Raw genomic sequence first — 18692 nt, forward strand, 5'->3', positions numbered from 1 at the left:
GAAGAGATACCAGTTGAAAATGAAAACGTGTCAACGTACAGAAATTTATAGACCCCCGGCTTTTCAGGAGCATCAACACATGTTTATTTTGAAGCTTCTCGTGCAAAAGGAGCTATTTATAGCATAGATAAACAACTAAGATCATACGGCTTTCACTTCTTGGAGAGAAAGCCACCGAATTGAAAACATGCATATGATAGCTTTCCTACAAATCAGTGTCGTTTTGTAATATTATAGCAGCTTTTAATTTAATAAGTAACAATTCAAAAATTCTTCATTTCTTGGCTTCCTGTTTACAAGTAACCAAGAGGTTAAGTTCCAGAGATATGAATAGTTTCTATATGCCAAGTAAACGCTTCCTCTTAAGAAAGTTACCGAAACTAAAACATTAGTACATGTATACGGCGATTGCACTCAGTATATGTAAGTCATAATCCACAGAAATAGTCCCGTGTTCACTGCTGTCATCTTGCTGCTTATCCTATGGGATGATCCAGAGGGAACGATTCCAGAATTGCAGTTGTTCCCAGTACAACAAGTATTTTCAAAATCGAAAGACCAGCTAACTGGCGAAGAAGGGCAGGATGGTCTATCGCTCCTTGTGATGTCACAGGTCTGTCCTTGGGCGCCACATCTTTTGTAGAAGACAGTTTTCCTTTCTTGACCAGCGCTGCATGTCATTTTGCCTGTGACACAATTCGGTGATTGAGATGGGCATGTGGTTTTAGTCAGCTTAGAATTGCAATCTTCCAAGGACAATTCGCTTGTACAACGGCCACAACTTAGAGAAAGGGCTGAAACAAACACATTAAACCAAACTTTAAAGAAGAATCGTACATACTATCGAGAAAAATAGCTCTTTTCTCGATCCCTTTAAAAAAGAAATTACCTTAAAGAGAGATTGTTTTGTACACGAAATGCCAGTACAAAACTCTAATCAGCGAAGCACTTAGAATAGAATAACTGAGGCAGGCGTATTTTGCAGAATGCAGCATTTAACACTTTCTACATCATTTAGCACTTGAATACTATTTATGGTTCAACAGTGATTATAAAGACGGTTGGCAAATGGTTGTTGTTATGGCAGAAATTTTACATTATTGGACTTGCTTTGATTCGGTGTTCAGCGTTCGCCGTTCTGCAACATACCCGTGCAGGAATAATTGTACTATCCTACGACATGAACGAGAGTAATTCAACGCACGACGAAGCAATAATGTACTTTACATACTGACACGCTTCCGTCTTCTGAAATGGCGCACACGGATGTACTGTTGAGTTCGTGATAAATAAGGTTGACTTACTTTCTCGAGGAAATGTGAAAACCAGGATGATATAGGACATATAAAAGTAACTGGTCGCCATCGCTTGGAATTCCACAACGCTTCAGATCAGTGCTTCAAAGCCGAAGCTGACGAATGTCTTCGAGACAGATAAAATGTCGGATTGTGACTCTTTGAAGCGCCAAAGTCCACTGGGAAGTCACTTTACATTTGAGGGGGGAGGGGATCGTAAGATAACCAAAGATAATAAATGGAGCTGGAGAATGATAAATAACACACAAAGAACCAAAGTTCATTATTAATTTAAATTATACGTGGATAAATTCTTGCAAAGTCAAAGCCACTACAAATTCTGAGTGTTTTTAAAAGAAATTTCGACGTCCACCTGTCTCCAAACTCAAAATGGGCTCGTCTCATTTTCTTAGAAAAGGTGGACCTAGTAAAGTGTCGTTGGATCCGAGAAATTACGTTGGTTAAACTCACTTGAACAAACAGTCTTTCGAAAGTCTGTAGAAACACTGCAGACTTATAGCAGTGAGCATCTTTTACAGAAAAAATAGACAATTTTCGCTTTAAAGAAGTCGGGGAATAGGTTATGGCGTGGTGAACTTGATTGCATTCACAACCTAGCTCGAAATGTAAATTCTTCTAGTTTCGCTTTTATTAATTTTTTTTTTCTCGTTAAAGCTTGATATTTAATATGACCGTTTGCCTAGCCACTTGGAGAATTCTGTTAGTTCTGCATGGGCTGAACATTACTCTAATTAGCCTCCTACTTGTTAACATCGTCTATTTCTGACGGTGTAGGTGACTATATCCCAAATCTACCCGCGGCCATTTCACGCAATGAATGCAGACTGAGTCCTGCCCCCGGCTGTATAGACCTAAGTAGTGGGTTTTACTGGTTAATACTGCTTTATTGGAGATCAATGGTCTCCAGATAGCACTAAGAACGTACGTGCTTCACTCCAAATATTCTGAGAAACACTTGTGTGTTCAGCCAGGCGTGCATTACTTTAATGAAAAAAATTGACCACAAACAAAACATGATATTGAATGTGTTTTTATAACAAGGTCACACAACTTGGCAAAGACAGGAAAAAGAATAAACATCCGCTTAAAGATCTATTGCAACAAACTGCCCTTGAAAAAATCTAGCAAACTACCAAGGTACACGAATACGGCAACATTATGTCAAGAAACTTAACTTGCCTCTCCGTAATATCGAAGGAAACATCAGTTTGTGTAGAGCCCCATTTACAAGCGCAAAAATATCGGAATAGCACCTCCAGAAGGTAATGTTGGAACCCCTCCAATTAGGGGCACCGGTGCCGGACATTGTGGCGGAAAGTGCCGTGTCGGTTCTTTTTTCCGGGGGTAAATGGCACTTAAGTCATGTTAGAATCTTCAACACTTGTTTGTGCTCTCCTTGGTAGCGAAAATGATTAAAGCTACAGCAACACTCGTTTACCGAATTCAGATAAGGCAGAATTTGTAGGTAAGTTTCTTTTTTGGGGCAAGAACTTGATTTTCAACGAAGAATTCGTAATAACAGCAAGGTATAATTTCCACCGCGCTATCAGTAGACAAAGTGCATGCCACCAAAGTTCATTCATAACTAGTGTATATATCTATGCACTGACGGAGCACCAACAAGAACTAATTTGAAACTTAATTTTACATCTTTAACTCTGAAAAACAAAAATCCCTCAAGATGTTGGTGGGCAATTAAAGTTTTTCGGTGTCCCCCTGGGGTTCCACTCGTTTATTCTGCGCGTTCACTTTACCTATGGTCGAACGCTCATATAATCTGACCAATAGCGTGGTTTTATGACCATATTTAGTAGTTCCCGTTTCCTTAAGTAGAGGGCGTCCACTGTTCCTCTTTCTGTTCACAGTCAACGCCTACCTTCCAGAACGCCTAGCTTCGAACTCAGCTTCTGTCTCCCGAGCTCTAGTCATGGCTTCAGTGAAATTTGTACGTGAGTTGGAACTTGAAGAACCTTCCGTCTTGCGAAGTCGCAGTTCAACTCGCACTGCCGCAGCGGTTTCCGATGGTAAGGCCCAGGGGCTTGTCGATAATGGAAGCCTGGTTTCCTTTGCCTCCAATGTGACGGGCCAAAAGAAACAAGACGTCCTATACTCCACTCTGCTGGCGCAACGGGCTGCAAACAAGAAATACGACCGCTTCAATGACACTGAAAATTGGTACAAGTTTTACACTGACGTGATGGGAAAGGTTGGATGGGTCCTGCAAGGCTTCCAGTTCGATGAATACCAGTCTTCTCAGTCCGATTTCAAGATTTCCCAGATAACACTGGAACTGTTGAGCGCCCTGATCGGACCTGAAGCCGAATTGATGACAGTCGTGAAGGCAACTATCGATAACCTGGCAAAATCTTCAGAAGGGATCACTCTGTTTGGTTCCAGCAGCGCCTCAGAGAAGCACGGAAACTTCCAAATTATTCCGTGTACAGTCGACAAGAGTAACCAGGTCAATGTTGCCTTCGTTGGTGCCTATTTCACGGCCAGTCAAGTCTCCAATAACTACTTCTTCTTCACTTACTCCAAGCAAGATATCCATCTTTTCAAGGCAGCCCAGGTGTTCACCTTAAACGAAGACCTCTATTCCCAAGTCCGCGAGACAGTTATTAAGAAGCTGGGGGATGCGGTCAAGACCGACATTGACGACCTGCAGATATAAACTGTTCAAGTTTAACATGCCAGTACAAGTCCGCATTTATTGACAGTAATGTTTGTACCTGCCACTCGACATATTCTCTTAGGTTTTCATAGTATAAAAAATAGACTTGTTCTCCTACACTGAAACTATTACAGTGTTAACAAAGTAAACTGGACTGAACAGTTAGGCGTAGAGCCACGGTCTGTGTAGCTTATTTGTTTTGGCAGCGGACATTTGTAATCATCAGATTATATTCGTCATGATCTTGTAGGATTGTAGTGTAACGCAGTGAAATAAACTATGAACACGTGGGCCGATTAAAGTTTCATTTGCTTAATACCTAGCTGCTTACAACTATTTGGGATAGATGAACAACACCTTTCAACCACTAGCTTTGCCATTCCATAATAGTTGAAACTGGTGAGAATAAAACAACTGGCGTAAAATTAAGTCCCTTACTTTGATGTTAATATGAGCATTACGGGAAGAACCACCTTACATGCCATAATAAATAGTACCACAGGAATGAACTTGTCAGGCATAGCAGCCAGCACTACTCTAATTGAACATTATACTAAATAGCGCTAGTAGCAAGAACTTGAATAGATAGCTTTCATTTGAATAGTCACAACACTTACCGATTATCTCCACACACTCAAAAGTTAGAACCACCTTGCACAGCATAATAAACAACACCACAGCAAAGTATTGCTTAGCAGCTTTCATTTGAAGTCCCACGTCACACTTAAGGATTTTACCTACAGACTCAAAAGTTTTTAGGACCTTGAACAGCATAACAAATAGCACCACAGCAAATTACTGCTCATCAGCGTTTATTTGAATGGTCACACTTATGGATTTCACCGGAAACCTCCCAATTTAGAACCACCTTGTAAAGCATAATAACCAGCACCGATGGAAAGTAATGCATAAAAGCTTTAATTTAAATGGTCTCAGTTTCAAAAGTTATAACCATCCAGTGTATAGCACAATAAACAGCACCACGGGAAAGTACTGGTGAGCAGCTTTCATTTGAATGTTCCCAGTTTAGGATTTCATCCACAGACTCCAAAGTTAGAACCAGGCAGTGTATAGCATAATAAGCAGAACCACAGGAAAGTCCTCCTTAGCAGCTTTCATTTGAATGGTCTCAGTTTAGGATTTCATGCACAGACTAAAAGCTTAGAACCACCAGGTGTATAGCATAATAAACAACACCACAGCAAAGTATTGCTTAGCAGTTTTCATTTGAATTTCCACGTCACACTTTAGTTCCTTTTGAATGGTGCTAGTTTAGGATTTCATCCAGAGACTCAAAAGTTAGAATCAGCAAGTGTAAAGCATAATAAGCAGAACCACAGGAAAGTCCTCCTTAGCAGTTTTCATTTGAATGGTCCTAGTTTAGGATATCATGCACAGACTAAAAACTTAGAACCACCAGGTGTATAGCATAATAAACAGCACCACAGGAATGTACAGTACTGCTTAGCAGCTTTCATTTGAATGGTCCTCATTTAGGATTTGATCTACAAACTCAAAACTTAGAACCACCCAGTGTGGTTAAGATAGATGTTGAAAATGAAAACGTGTCAACGTACAGAAATTTAAAGACGCCTTTCAGGAGCATCAACACATGTTTATTCTAAAGCTACTCGTGGAAAAGGAGCTATTCATAGTATAGATAAACACTGATTAAGATGATACGGCTTTCACTTCTTGGAGAGAAAGCCACGGGATTGAAAACATGCATATGAAAGCTTTCCTACAAATCAGAGTCGTTTTCTATTATCACAGCAGCTTTTATTTAATAACTAACAATTCAAAAATTCAACGTGAATACCATTCATATCTTAGCTTCCTGTTTACAAGTAACCAAGAGGTTAAGTTCCAGAGATCTGAATTTTTTCTATATGCCAAGGAAACGCTTCCTGTTAACAAAGCTACCGAAACTAAAATGTTAGTACATGTATACGGCGCTTGCACTCAGTATATGTAAGTAATAATCCACATTAATAGTCCCGTGTTCACTGCCGTCATCTTGCTGCTTATCCTATGGGATAAAAGACAGACTCAAAAGTTAGATCCAGCCAGTGCATAGCACCAATGGAAAGTATTTCTTAGCAGCTTTATTTTCAATGGTCAAAGTCTCAAAAGTTAGAACCATCCAGTGTATAGTATAATAAACAGCACAACAGGAAAGTACCGCACAGTAGCTTTCACTTGAATGATCACACTTGAGAATTTCATCCATAGACTCTAAAGTGAGAACCACCCAGTGTATAGCATAATAAACAGCACCACGGGAAAGTACTGGTTATAGCAGCTTTCATTTGAATAGCCCCAGTTTAGGATTTCATCCACAGACTTAAAACTTAGAACCACCTAGTGTTTAGCATAATAAACAGCACCACAGGAAAGTCCTTCTTAGCATCTTTCATTTGAATGGTCCCAGTTTGGGATCTAATCCACAGCCTCAGGAGAGACAGGGGTATGAGAAGAGATACAAGTTGAAAACAAAAACGTGTCTACGTACAGAAATTTATAGACCCCTGTTCAGGAGCATCAACACATGTTTATTTTGAAGCTTCTCGTAACAAGTAACCAAGATCTAAAGTTCTAGAGATATGAAAAGTGATATACCAAGAAACGCTTCCAGTTAATAAAATTACTGAAACTAAAACATTAGGAAATGTATACGGCGCTTGCACTTAGTATATGTAAGTGATGATCCACAGAAATAGTCCCGTGTTCATTGCTCGAGTAGAAATTTTACGGTATGAACAATGCTTTTGCTTTCTCTTACTGTTTGTATGTACAGACGATTAGTTACACTTCAAATGCTGAGCCATAACGTTCAGAAGTAGTAATTAATATTAACAGTTTATACGTCAATTTCGTCAATATCCTTCTTGACTGTTTCTCCCAGCTTCTCAATAACGTTACCACGGACTTTGCCATATTTGTTATCGTCTAAGGTAAAAATCTGAACTGCCTTGAAAAGGCCTATGTCCTGCTTGGAATACGTCATGAAGAAGAAGTCGTCGGACACATGACTAGCCTGGAAAAATGAACCAAGGAAGGCCACAGTGATCTGGTTATTCTTGTCAGCTACACACGGCATAATTTGGAAGTTTCCATGCTTCTCGGAGGCGCTACTGGAACCAAACAGAGTGATCGCGTCTGCAGACTTTTCCAGGTTATCGATAGTTGCCTTCAGGACTGCCATTAAATCTGTTTCTTGTTCAATCAGGGCAGCCAGAAGCTCGACCGTTATTTGGGAAATCTTGAAATTGGACTGAGAAGACTGGTATTTCTCGAACTTGAAGTCTTGTAGGACCCATCCAACGTTTCTTAAAACGTCAGTATAAACGTTGTACCACTTTTCAGTGTCAATAAAGCGGTCGTATTTCTTGTTTGCTGCCAGTTGCGCTAGCAGAGTGGAATACAGGACATCTTGTTTCTGTTGCCTGTTTAAGTTGGACGTAAAGGAAACCAGGCTACCATCATTAACAAACCCCTGCGCCTTATAATCTTTCAACGAAAAAGTAACGCCAACTGACCTGCTACTAATAGAACGTTTCTCAATTTCCAACTCAGCAACAAATTTCACTGGATCCATTGTAATAGATTATTGTCGTATTGACAAACGGGAAAAGTTAAAGCGGTCTAATTACTGACGAGAAACGAGAATTGCCAAATATGGTCTTAGCCTGACGCTATTGGTCAGATCATACAATCTAAAGTGGCTCAGTTCTCATCTGATCAAACTCATCTAACACTGCTTTATTGGAGATCAATGGTCTCCAGACAACAACTAAGGACGTGCTTCACTTCAAATACTGTGGCCAACACTTGTCTGTGCAGCCAGGCATATATTACTTTGATTACATAAATAGGCCACAAAGAAAACATGATATTGAATGTGTGTTAATAACAAAGTCGCACAATTTGACAAAGACAGGAAAAAGATTAAACATCCGCTTAAAGAAAATTTCTGTGGTACTATTTTATCCACAGACTCAAAAGATAGAATCACCTTGCACAGCATCATAAAAATCACCACAGGAAAGTACTGCTCATTAGCTTTCATTTGAATGGTCACACTATAGAATTTCACCCACAGACTCAAAAGTTCGATCCACCCAGTGTATAGCACCAATGGAAAGTATTCCTAAGGAGCTTTCATTTGAATGGTCCCAGTTTAGGTTTTCTTCCACAGACTCAAAAGTTAGAATCACCTTGCACAGCATAACAAACCCCACATGCAACGGGAAAGTACTGTTTAGTAGCTTTCATTTGAATGGTCACACTTTAGGATTTCACCGACACACTCAAACGTTAGATCCACCCAGTGTTTAGCACCAATGGAAAGTATTGCTTAGCAGCTCTCATTTGAATTGTCCCAGTTTAAAAAGTTAGAACCATCCAGTGTATTGCATGATAAACCACAACACAGGAAAGTACTGCTTAGCAGCTTTCATTAGAATGGTCCCAGTTTAGGATTTCATTATAACCACCCAGTGTATAGCATAATAAACAGCAACAAAGGAAAGTTCTGTTTAGCAGCTTAATTTCATTTGAATGCTCCAAGTTTAGGATTTCATCCAGAGACTCAAAACTTAGAGTCACCCAGTGTGATAGCATAATAAACAGCACCACAAGAAAGAATTGCTGAGCATGTTTAGTTTGAATTTCCCAGTTTAGGATTTAATCCACAGCCTCAGGAGAGAAAGGGATAAGAGAAGAGATACCAGCTGAAAATGAAAACGTGTCAACGTACAGAAATTTATAGACCCCCGGCTTTTCAGGAGCATCAACACATGTTTATTTTGAAGCTTTTCGTGCAAAAGGAGCTATTTATAGCATAGATAAACAACTAAGATCATACGGCTTTCACTTCTTGGAGAGAAAGCCACCGAATTGAAAACATGCATATGATAGCTTTCCTACAAATCAGTGTCGTTTTGTAATATTATAGCAGCTTTTAACTAAATAAGTAACAATTCAAAAATTCTTCATTTCTTGGCTTCCTGTTTACAAGTAACCAAGAGGTTAAGTTCCAGAGATATGAATAGTTTCTATATGCCAAGTAAACGCTTCCTCTTAAGAAAGTTACCGAAACTAAAACATTAGTACATGTATACGGCGATTGCACTCAGTATATGTAAGTCATAATCCACAGAAATAGTCCCGTGTTCACTGCTGTCATCTTGCTGCTTATCCTATGGGATGATCCAGAGGGAACGATTCCAGAATTGCAGTTGTTCCCAGTACAACAAGTATTTTCAAAATCGAAAGACCAGCTAACTGGCGAAGAAGGGCAGGATGGTCTATCGCTCCTTGTGATGTCACAGGTCTGTCCTTGGGCGCCACATCTTTTGTAGAAGACAGTTTTCTTTTCTTGACCAGCGCTGCATGTCATTTTGCCTGTGACACAATTCGGTGATCCGGATGGGCATGTAGTTTTAGTCAGCTTAGAATTGCAATCTTCCCAGGACACTTCACTTGTACAACGGCCACAACTTAAAGAAAGGGCTGAAACAAACACATTAAACCAAACTTTAAAGAAGAATCGTAAATACTATCGAGAAAAATAGCTCTTTTCTCGATCCCTTTAAAAAAGAAATTACCTTAAAGAGAGACTGTTTTGTCCATGAAATGCCAGTACAAAACTCTAATCAGCGAAGCAGTTAGAATAGAATAACTGAGGCAGGCGTATTTTGCAGAATGCAGCATTTAACGCTCTCTACAACATTTAGTACTTGAATACTATTTATGGTTCAACAGTGATTATAAAGACGGTTAGCTAATGGTTGTTGTTATGGCAGAAATTTTACATTATTGGACTTGCTTTGATTCGGTGTTCAGCGTTCGCCGTTCTGCAACATACCCGTGCAGGAATAATTGTACTATCTTACGACATGAACGAGAGTAATTCAACGCACGACGAAGCAATAATGTATTTTACATACTGACACGCTTCCGTCTTCTGAAATGGCGCACACGGATGTACTGTTGAGTTCGTGATAAATAAGGTTGACTTACTTTCTCGAGGAAATGTGAAAACCAGGATGATATAGGACATATAAAAGTAACTGGTCGCCATCGCTTGGAATTCCACAACGCTTCAGATCAGTGCTTCAAAGCCGAAGCTGACGAATGTCTTCGAGACAGATAAAATGTCGGATTGTGACTCTTTGGAGCGCCAAAGTCCACTGGGAAGTCACTTTACTTTTGAGGGGGGAGGGGATCGTAAGATAACCAAAGATAATAAATGGAGCTGGAGAATGATAAATAACACACAAAGAACCAAAGTTCATTATTAATTTAAATTATACGTGGATAAATTCTTGCGAAGTCAAAGCCACTACAAATTCTGAGTGTTTTTAAAAGAAATTTCGACGTCCACCTGTCTCAAAACTCAACATGGGCTCGTCTCATTTTTTTAGAAAAGGCGGACCTAGTAAAGTGTCGTTGAATCCGAGAAATTACGTTGGTTAAACTCACTTGAACAAACACTGTCTTTCGAAAGTCTGTAGAAACACTGTAGACTTATAGCAGTGAGCATCTTTTACAGAAAAAATAGACAATTTTCGCTTTAAAGAAGTCGGGGAATAGGTTATGGCGTGGTGAACTTGATTGCATTCACAACCTAGCTCGAAATGTAAATTCTTCTAGTTTCGCTTTTATTAATTGTTTTTTTTTGCTTTCGTTAAAGCTTGATATTTAAACATGACCGTTTGCCTAGCCACTTGGAGAATTCTGTTAGTTCTGCATGGGCTGAACATTACTCTAATAAGTCTCCAACTGGTTAATATCGTCTATTTCTGACGGTGTAGGTGACTATATCCCGAGTTTACCCGCGGCCATCTCACGCAAAGGTACTCTGAATGCAGACTGAGTCCTGTCCCCGGCTGTATAGACCTAAGTAGTGGGTTTCACTAGTTAATACTGCTTTATTGGAGATCAATGGTCTCCAGATAGCACTAAGAACGTACGTGCTTCACTCCGAATATTCTGAGAAACACTTGTGTGTTCAGCCAGGCGTACATTACTTTATGAAAAAAATCGACCACAAACAAAACATGATATTGAATGTGTTTTTATAACAAGGTCACACAACTTGGCAAAGACAGGAAATAAAATAAACATCCGCTTAAAGATCTATTGCAACAAACTGCCCTTGAAAAAATCTAGCAAACTACCAAGGTACACGAATACGGCAACATTATGTCAAGAAAGTTAACTTGTCTTTCCGTAATATCGAAGGAAACGTCAGTTTGTGTAGAGCCCCATTTACAAGCGCAAAAATATCGGAATAGCACCTCCAGAAGGTAATGTTGGAACCCCTCCAATTGGGGGCACCGGTGCCGGACATTGTGGCGGAAAGTGCGGTGTCGGTTCTTTTTTCCGGGTGTAAATGGCATTTAAGCCATGTTAGAATCTTCAACACTTATTTGTGCTCTCCTTGGTAGCGAAAATGATTAAAGCGACAGCAACACTCCTTTCTCGAATTCAGATAAGGCAGAATTTTTAGGTAAGTTTCTTTATTGGGGCAATAACTTGATTTTCAACGAGGATTTCGTAATAACAGCAAGGTATAATTTCCACCGCACTCATATCAGTAGAAAAAGTGCATGCCACCAAAGTTCATTCATAACTAGTGCAAATATCTATGCACTGACGGAGCATCAAACCGAACTAATTTGAAACTTAATTTTACATCTTTAACTCTGAAAAACAAAAATCCCTCAAGATGTTGGTGGGCAATTAAAGTCTTTCGGTGTCCCTCTGGGGTTCCACTCGTTTATTCTGCGCGTTCACTTTACTTATGGTCGAACGCTCATATAATCTGACCAATAGCGTGGTTTTATGACCATATTTAGTAGTTCCCGTTTCCTTAAGTAGAGGGCGTCCACTGTTCCTCTTTCTGTTCACAGTCAACGCCTACCTTCCAGAACGCCTAGCTTCGAACTCAGCTTCTGTCTCCCGAGCTCTAGTCATGGCTTCAGTGAAATTTGTACGTGAGTTGGAACTTGAAGAACCTTCCGTCTTGCGAAGTCGCAGTTCAGCTCGCATTGCCGCAGCGGTTTCCGATGGTAAGGCCCAGGGGCTTGTCGATAATGGAAGCCTGGTTTCCTTTGCCTCCAATGTGACGGGCCAAAAGAAACAAGACGTCCTATACTCCACTCTGCTGGCGCAACGGGCTGCAAACAAGAAATACGACCGCTTCAATGACACTGAAAATTGGTACAAGTTTTACACTGACGTGATGGGAAAGGTTGGATGGGTCCTGCAAGGCTTCCAGTTCGATGAATACCAGTCTTCTCAGTCCGATTTCAAGATTTCCCAGATAACACTGGAACTGTTGAGCGCCCTGATCGGACCTGAAGCCGAATTGATGACAGTCGTGAAGGCAACTATCGATAACCTGGCAAAATCTTCAGAAGGGATCACTCTGTTTGGTTCCAGCAGCGCCTCAGAGAAGCACGGAAACTTCCAAATTATTCCGTGTACAGTCGACAAGAGTAACCAGGTCAATGTTGCCTTCGTTGGTGCCTATTTCACGGCCAGTCAAGTCTCCAATAACTACTTCTTCTTCACTTACTCCAAGCAAGATATCCATCTTTTCAAGGCAGCCCAGGTGTTCACCTTAAACGAAGACCTCTATTCCCAAGTCCGCGAGACAGTTATTAAGAAGCTGGGGGATGCAGTCAAGACCGACATTGACGACCTGCAGATATAAACTGTTCAAGTTTAACATGCCAGTACAAGTCCGCATTTATTGACAGTAATGTTTGTACCTGCCACTTGAGATATTCTCTTAGTTTTTCATAGTATAAAAAATAGACTTGTTCTCCTACACTGAAACTATTACAGTGTTAACAAAGTAAACTGGACTGAACAGTTAGGCGTAGATCCACGGTATGTGTAGCTTATTTGTTTTGGCAGCGGACATTTGTAATCATCAGATTATATTCGCCATAATCTGGTAGGATTTTAGTGTAACGCAGTGAAATAAACTATGAACACGTGGGCCGATTAAAGTTTCATTTGCTTATTACCTAACTGCTTACAACTATTTGGGATAGATGAACAACACCTTTCAACCACTATCTTTGCCATTCCATAATAGTTGAAACTGGTGAGAATAAAACAACTGGCGTAAAATTAAGTCCCTTACTTTGATGTTAACATGAGCATTACAGGAAGAACCACCTTACATGCCATAATAAATAGTACCACAGGAATGAACCTCTCAGGCATAACAGCCAGCACTACTCCAATTAAACAGCATACTAAATAGCGCTAGTAGCAAGAACTTGAATAGATAGCTTTCATTTGAATAGTCACAACACTTACCGATTATATCCACACACTCAAAAGTTAGAACCACCTTGCACAGCATAATAAACAACACCACAGCAAAGTATTGCTTAGCAGCTTTCATTTGAATTCCCACGTTACACTTTAGGATTTTACCTACTGACTGAAAAGTTTTAAGGACCTTGAACAGCCCTGATAACAAATAGCACCACAGGAAATTACTGCTCATCAGCGTTTATGTGAATGGTCACACTTAAGGATTTCACCGGAAACCTCCCAATTTAGAACCACCTTGTAAAGCATAATGACCAGCACCAATGGAAAGTATTGCATAAAAGCTTTAATTTAAATGGTCTCAGTCTCAAAAGTTATAACCATCCAGTGTATAGCACAATGAACAGCACCACGGGAAAGTACTGGTGAGCAGCTTTCATTTGAATGTTCCCAGTTTAGGATTTCATCCACAGACTCCAAAGTTAGAATCAGCAAGTGTATAGCATAATAAGCAGAACCACAGGAAAGTTCTCCTTAGCAGCTTTCATTTGAATGGTCCTAGTTTAGGATATCATGCACAGACTAAAAACTTAGAACCACCAGGTGTATAGCATAATAAACAGCACCACAGGAATGTACAGTACTGCTATGAGCAGCTTTCATTTGAATGGTCCTCATTTAGGATTTGATCTACAAACTCAAAACTTAGAACCACCCAATGTGGTTAAGATAGATGTTGAAAATGAAAACGTGTCAACGTACAGAAATTTAAAGACGCCTTTCAGGAGCATCAAAACATGTTTATTCTGAAGCTTCTCGTGAAAAAGGAGCTATTCATAGTATAGATGAACACTGACTAAGATGATACGGCTTTCACTTTTTGGAGAGAAAGCCACCAAATTGAAAACATGCCTATGATAGCTTTCCTACAAATCAGAGTCGTTTTGTATTATTATAGCAGCTTTTTTATTTAATAACGAACAATTCAAAAATTCAACGTGAATACCATTCATATCTTAGCTTTCTGTTTACAAGTAACCAAGAGGCTAAGTTCCAGAGATATGAATAGTTTCTATATGCCAAGTAAGCACTTCCTGTTAAGAAAGTTACCGGAACTAAAATATTATTACATGTATACGGCGCTTGCACTCAGTATATGTAAGTAATAATCCACAGAAATAGTCCCGTGTTCATCGCTGTCATCTTGCTGCTTATCCTCTGGGGTGATCCAGAGGGAACGATTCCAGAATTGCAGTTGTTCCCAGTACAACAAGTATTTTCAAAATCGAAAGACCAGCTAACTGGCGAAGAAGGGCAGGATGGTCTATCGCTCCTTGTGATTCCACAGGTCTGTCCTTGGGCGCCACATCTTTTGTAGAAGACAGCTTTCCTTTCTTGACCAGCGCTGCATGTCATTTTGCCTGTGACACAATTCGGTGATCCGGATGGGCATGTGGTTTTAGTCAGCTTAGAATTACAATCTTCCTAGGATACTTCGCATGTACAACGGCCACAACTTAGACAAAGAACTGAAACAAACACATTAAACCAAACTTTAAAGAAGAATCGTAAATACTATCGAGAAAACTAGCTCTTTACTCGATCCCTTCGAAAAAGAAATTACCTTAAAGAGAGAGTAGCTATAAAGCATTGTTCTTAGAATATTGAAATCTCTTAACATACCACTGTAAAGTTATATAAATTTGACAATTGGTATCTGTTTTGTCCACAAAATGCTAGTACAAAACTTTTATCAGCGAGGCAGGCGTATTTTGCAGAATGCAGCATTTAACGCTCTCTAAAACATTTAGCACTTGAATACTATTTAGGATTCAACACCGATTATAAAGACGGAATTAGCTTCTAGTTGTTGTTCTGACGGAATTTTTACATTATTGGACTTGGATTGATTCGGCGTTCAGCGTTCGCCGTTCTGCAACATACCCGTGTAAGAATAAATGTACTATTTTACGACAAGAATGAGAGTAATTCAACGCACGACGAAAGAAGAATGTAATTTACATACTGACACGCTTCTGTCTTCTGAAATGGCGCCGATGGATGTACTGTTGAGTTCGTGATAAATAAGGTTGACTTACTTTCTCGAGGAAATGTGAAAACCAGGATGATAAAGGACACATGAAAGTAACTGGTCGCCATCAATTTGAATTCAACTACGCTTCAGATCAGTGCTTCAAAGCCGCAGCTGAGGGATGTCGTCGAGACTAATAAAATATCGTAGTGTGACTCTTTGGAGGGCCAAAGTCCACTGGGAAGCACCTTGCATTTGAGGGGGGAGGGGATCGCAAGCAGTAACCAAAGATAACAAATTTACAAGAAGAGTTGTGCTAGAGAATGATTGTTAAAAATGAACAAAGAACCAAAGAATGCATTAATAATTTAAATAAATTCTTGCAAAGTGAAAGCCACTGCAAAGTCCCTCGCTAAAAGAAATTCCGAAGTCCACCCGTCTCAAAACCGAAAATGGGCTCGACTCATTTTCTTAGAAAAGGCGGACGTAGTAAGTCGGTGTCTTTGATTCCGAAAAATTACCTTAATTACACCCGACTTTAACAAACACTGTTTTTGGAAAGTTTGTAGAAACGCTATAGCAGTAAGTATCTTTTACAGAAATATTAAACTATTTTCGCTTTTAAAATGTCGGGGAATAGGTTATAGAGTGGTGAAGGATTACAGCTCGAATGTAAATTCTTCTAGTTTCCCTTTTATTATCTTTTTGTTGTTGTTTTCGTTCAAGCTCGGACTTTAAGATCATCGTTTGCCTAGCAGTTGGAGGATTCTGTTAGTTCTGCATGGGCTGAAAATTATTGTAATTAACGCTACTACTGGTTAATGTCGTCTATTTTCAACGTTGTAGGTGAGTAAATCCCGAGTGTACCCGCGGCCATTTGACATCAAGGTACTCTGAAGTGTGGACTGAGTCCTGCAGTCCCCGACTGTATAGACCTAAGTAGCGGATTTTAGTTGTTAAACACTGCTTTATTGGAGATCGATGGTCTCCAGCTGAGACCGTGCTTGTTTCACTGACTCCTCAATGATAGTTACAAGGGAACTTATAAGCAACAACGACCGGACGGCGACCGCAACAGGAACCGGCGCCGTAAAACAGAGCAAAAACAATCGCTGTGTAGATCAGTGCAGTTTAAATTTTTGTGCATTTCTTTGCCGTCCTCTGCAGAACACTCAAAGGTAAATGACTAAATTCAAGGTTTTTACCGTGTTTGTAGAAGTTGAACCAGTTGAAAATAATCGCGAAGTAGAACAAATGAAATAAACTTATATTTCAAGTTACCGGTTCTCGTTTGCGTTGCCGTGGTCGCTGCTCTAAGTTCCCTAGTCTTGAAACACTTGTGTGTGCACAAGTGTTTGCCAGAGTACATGTATTTGGAGTGAGGCACGTACGTTCTACGTGCTGTCTGGAGACCATTCAGGGGCACCCAGCGACAATTTTCTCTCAGATCCTTTTAAACGTTATTTTAGGCGATCTGAAGTGGCTTTAAAGCTCTATAGGTTCATTTTAGGTAGCGCTATAATATTTTTATCTTTTAGTTCGTGGTGAAAATTCTCCTTAGGCCCGGTTCAGACGCCGAACTTTTCATGAGCCGAACCTAATACCTTGAATTAAGCACATGAAAAGTTCGGCGTCTGAATCAGTTAAGAACGGCTGTTTCAATTTGGAACGGCTCAGCCGTTCTTCCCGCCTGGCTCAGCCGGGAATTTCGGCTTTGGAACGGCTTTGATTCAGACGCCGAACTTTTCATGAGCCGAACCTAATGCATAAATTATTATAACGTATTTTAAACAAAAAAAAATTAAAAATTAAAAAAAAAAACCGCTAACATTTCGATTGGTTTTGCTTTAAGTAAATTAAGTTCGGCTTATTAAGTTCGGCGTCTGAATCAAAAGGCGGGATTTTCGTGATTTGGGCCGACCTTAATTTGAATAAAGTTCGGCTCATGAAAAGTCCGGCGTCTGAACTGGGCCTTAGAAGATTTTAGGGGATTAAGGGCCTTCCGAACAGATAATTTACCGAAACGATCCGTTGGGTGCCCCTGACCATTGATCTCCAATAAAGCAGTAAGTAAAACCCATCACGGGTGTTGAAGCGGATGTTTATTCTTTTTCCTGTCTTTTCCAAGTTGTGTGACTTTGTTATTAACACACATTCAATATCATCTTTTCTTTGTGGCCTATTTATGTAATCAAAGTAATGCATACCTGGCTGCACACACAAGTGTTTGCCAGAGTATTTGGAGTGAGGCACGTTCTTAGTTGTTATCAGAAGACCATTGATCTCCGATAAAAGCAGTGTTAGCAAATAAAAACCGCTACTATGACTTAGCGGTATGATTCAGCCGGAATTGTAATATCGATTTTAGTTATTTTTCTTTCACTTTCTTGCTTGTAAATATACCCCCAAGATCTTTTTAAATTAGTTAATTTGTTGATATGTTTGTAACTTTGAATATGTCTTTTATCGATTGAATAAAGATTATCATCATCATCAACATCATCATCATCATCATCATCATCATTATTATTATTATTATTATTATTATTATTATCATTATTATTATTATTATTATTATTACTACTACTACTACTACTACTACTACTACTACTACTACTACGACTACTACGACTACTACCACTACTACCTCTTACTCCAGTTTTGTAGCCCATAAGATATGTGTGGCGCCAGATATGGTTTTTGAGCCTTTGATGATTTCATGGTCAGCGAAGTATATTTTACCAATATTTCGAAAGGCACGGCCTTTCCTCTTCCGGGTATGTTAGAGACTGACCCTTTGGCAAGAGACGTTACAATTTAAAACCGTTACAATAGACACCTTAAATTTCAAATTGTAAGTCTTGTTATTGTTTTAAATTGTTACGTTTCTTGCCATTGGAAAAATATACTTCTCTGACCGTGAAATCAGCCTTGCTCATTTTAAGGTGATTTGTGCTACAATTTTGTACTGATTAGATCCTTTACTACAGGATCCGGTACTTTATTTTGTCGCGGTGGTTTTTGCAAACACAGATATTTACGGCAGGGTTTTAATGAATTTTCATTTCTTTCTACACCAATTTCCATTTAATTTGTAAGTTGATTTTGAGCTGGGATGAACCGGAATTTATTTACGCGTTACGTGTTACATAATGTGTTCTTTATGTGAAAGAGAAAGAGGGGGCCGAAGAGACCCCCTTTCCCCCCACCCCTACTCAATAAATCCGCCCCTGGCTTAAACAGGAAACCCTTCGGTAAATATGGTCATAGAATGACCTTATTGGTCAGAGATGACGTGCAATACGGCCATGCGCCTGTCTTGTGACTTGGTCAGGTGACGATTGTTTATAAGGCTGTTAGTGCATACGTTAAA

At 39.7% G+C, this 18692-nt stretch overlaps 5 protein-coding genes across 6 annotated transcripts; 2 read left to right on the forward strand and 3 right to left on the reverse strand.

The window, feature by feature from the left end:
* Positions 1-221: 221 nt before the first annotated feature.
* On the reverse strand, positions 222-15497 carry LOC146452163 (uncharacterized). 2 transcript variants are annotated; one of them, XM_085098139.1, is made up of 2 exons: positions 15387-15497; positions 222-794 (listed from the first exon to the last, which is right to left on the reverse strand). In XM_085098139.1, exons 1-2 carry the CDS (start codon positions 15445-15447, stop codon positions 415-417), a joined length of 441 nt encoding a protein of 146 aa, XP_084954265.1. In that variant the 5' UTR covers positions 15448-15497; the 3' UTR covers positions 222-414. The 2 variants fall into 2 exon arrangements, with proteins under 2 accessions (XP_084954265.1, XP_084954264.1); XM_085098138.1 differs by lacking the exon at positions 15387-15497 and adding an exon at positions 1305-1445.
* On the forward strand, positions 3193-4277 carry LOC146452164 (uncharacterized). The gene has a single exon (XM_085098143.1). It carries the CDS (start codon positions 3244-3246, stop codon positions 3985-3987), a length of 744 nt encoding a protein of 247 aa, XP_084954269.1. The 5' UTR covers positions 3193-3243; the 3' UTR covers positions 3988-4277.
* Positions 6519-7708, reverse strand: LOC146452165 (uncharacterized). Its single transcript, XM_085098147.1, has 2 exons — positions 7527-7708; positions 6519-7433 (listed from the first exon to the last, which is right to left on the reverse strand). The coding sequence occupies exons 1-2, from the start codon at positions 7583-7585 to the stop codon at positions 6848-6850; spliced, it is 645 nt and encodes a 214-aa protein (XP_084954273.1). The 5' UTR covers positions 7586-7708; the 3' UTR covers positions 6519-6847.
* Positions 8756-10152, reverse strand: LOC146452166 (uncharacterized). The gene is made up of 2 exons (XM_085098140.1): positions 10012-10152; positions 8756-9501 (listed from the first exon to the last, which is right to left on the reverse strand). Exons 1-2 carry the CDS (start codon positions 10070-10072, stop codon positions 9122-9124), a joined length of 441 nt encoding a protein of 146 aa, XP_084954266.1. The 5' UTR covers positions 10073-10152; the 3' UTR covers positions 8756-9121.
* LOC146452167 (uncharacterized) lies at positions 11941-13013 on the forward strand. The gene has a single exon (XM_085098144.1). It carries the CDS (start codon positions 11969-11971, stop codon positions 12710-12712), a length of 744 nt encoding a protein of 247 aa, XP_084954270.1. The 5' UTR covers positions 11941-11968; the 3' UTR covers positions 12713-13013.
* Positions 15498-18692: the final 3195 nt, after the last annotated feature.

Source organism: Pavona decussata, unplaced genomic scaffold (assembly GCF_977016875.1).
Source record: "Pavona decussata unplaced genomic scaffold, jaPavDecu1.1 SCAFFOLD_377, whole genome shotgun sequence".
In the NCBI taxonomy this organism is placed as follows: domain Eukaryota; kingdom Metazoa; phylum Cnidaria; class Anthozoa; order Scleractinia; family Agariciidae; genus Pavona; species Pavona decussata.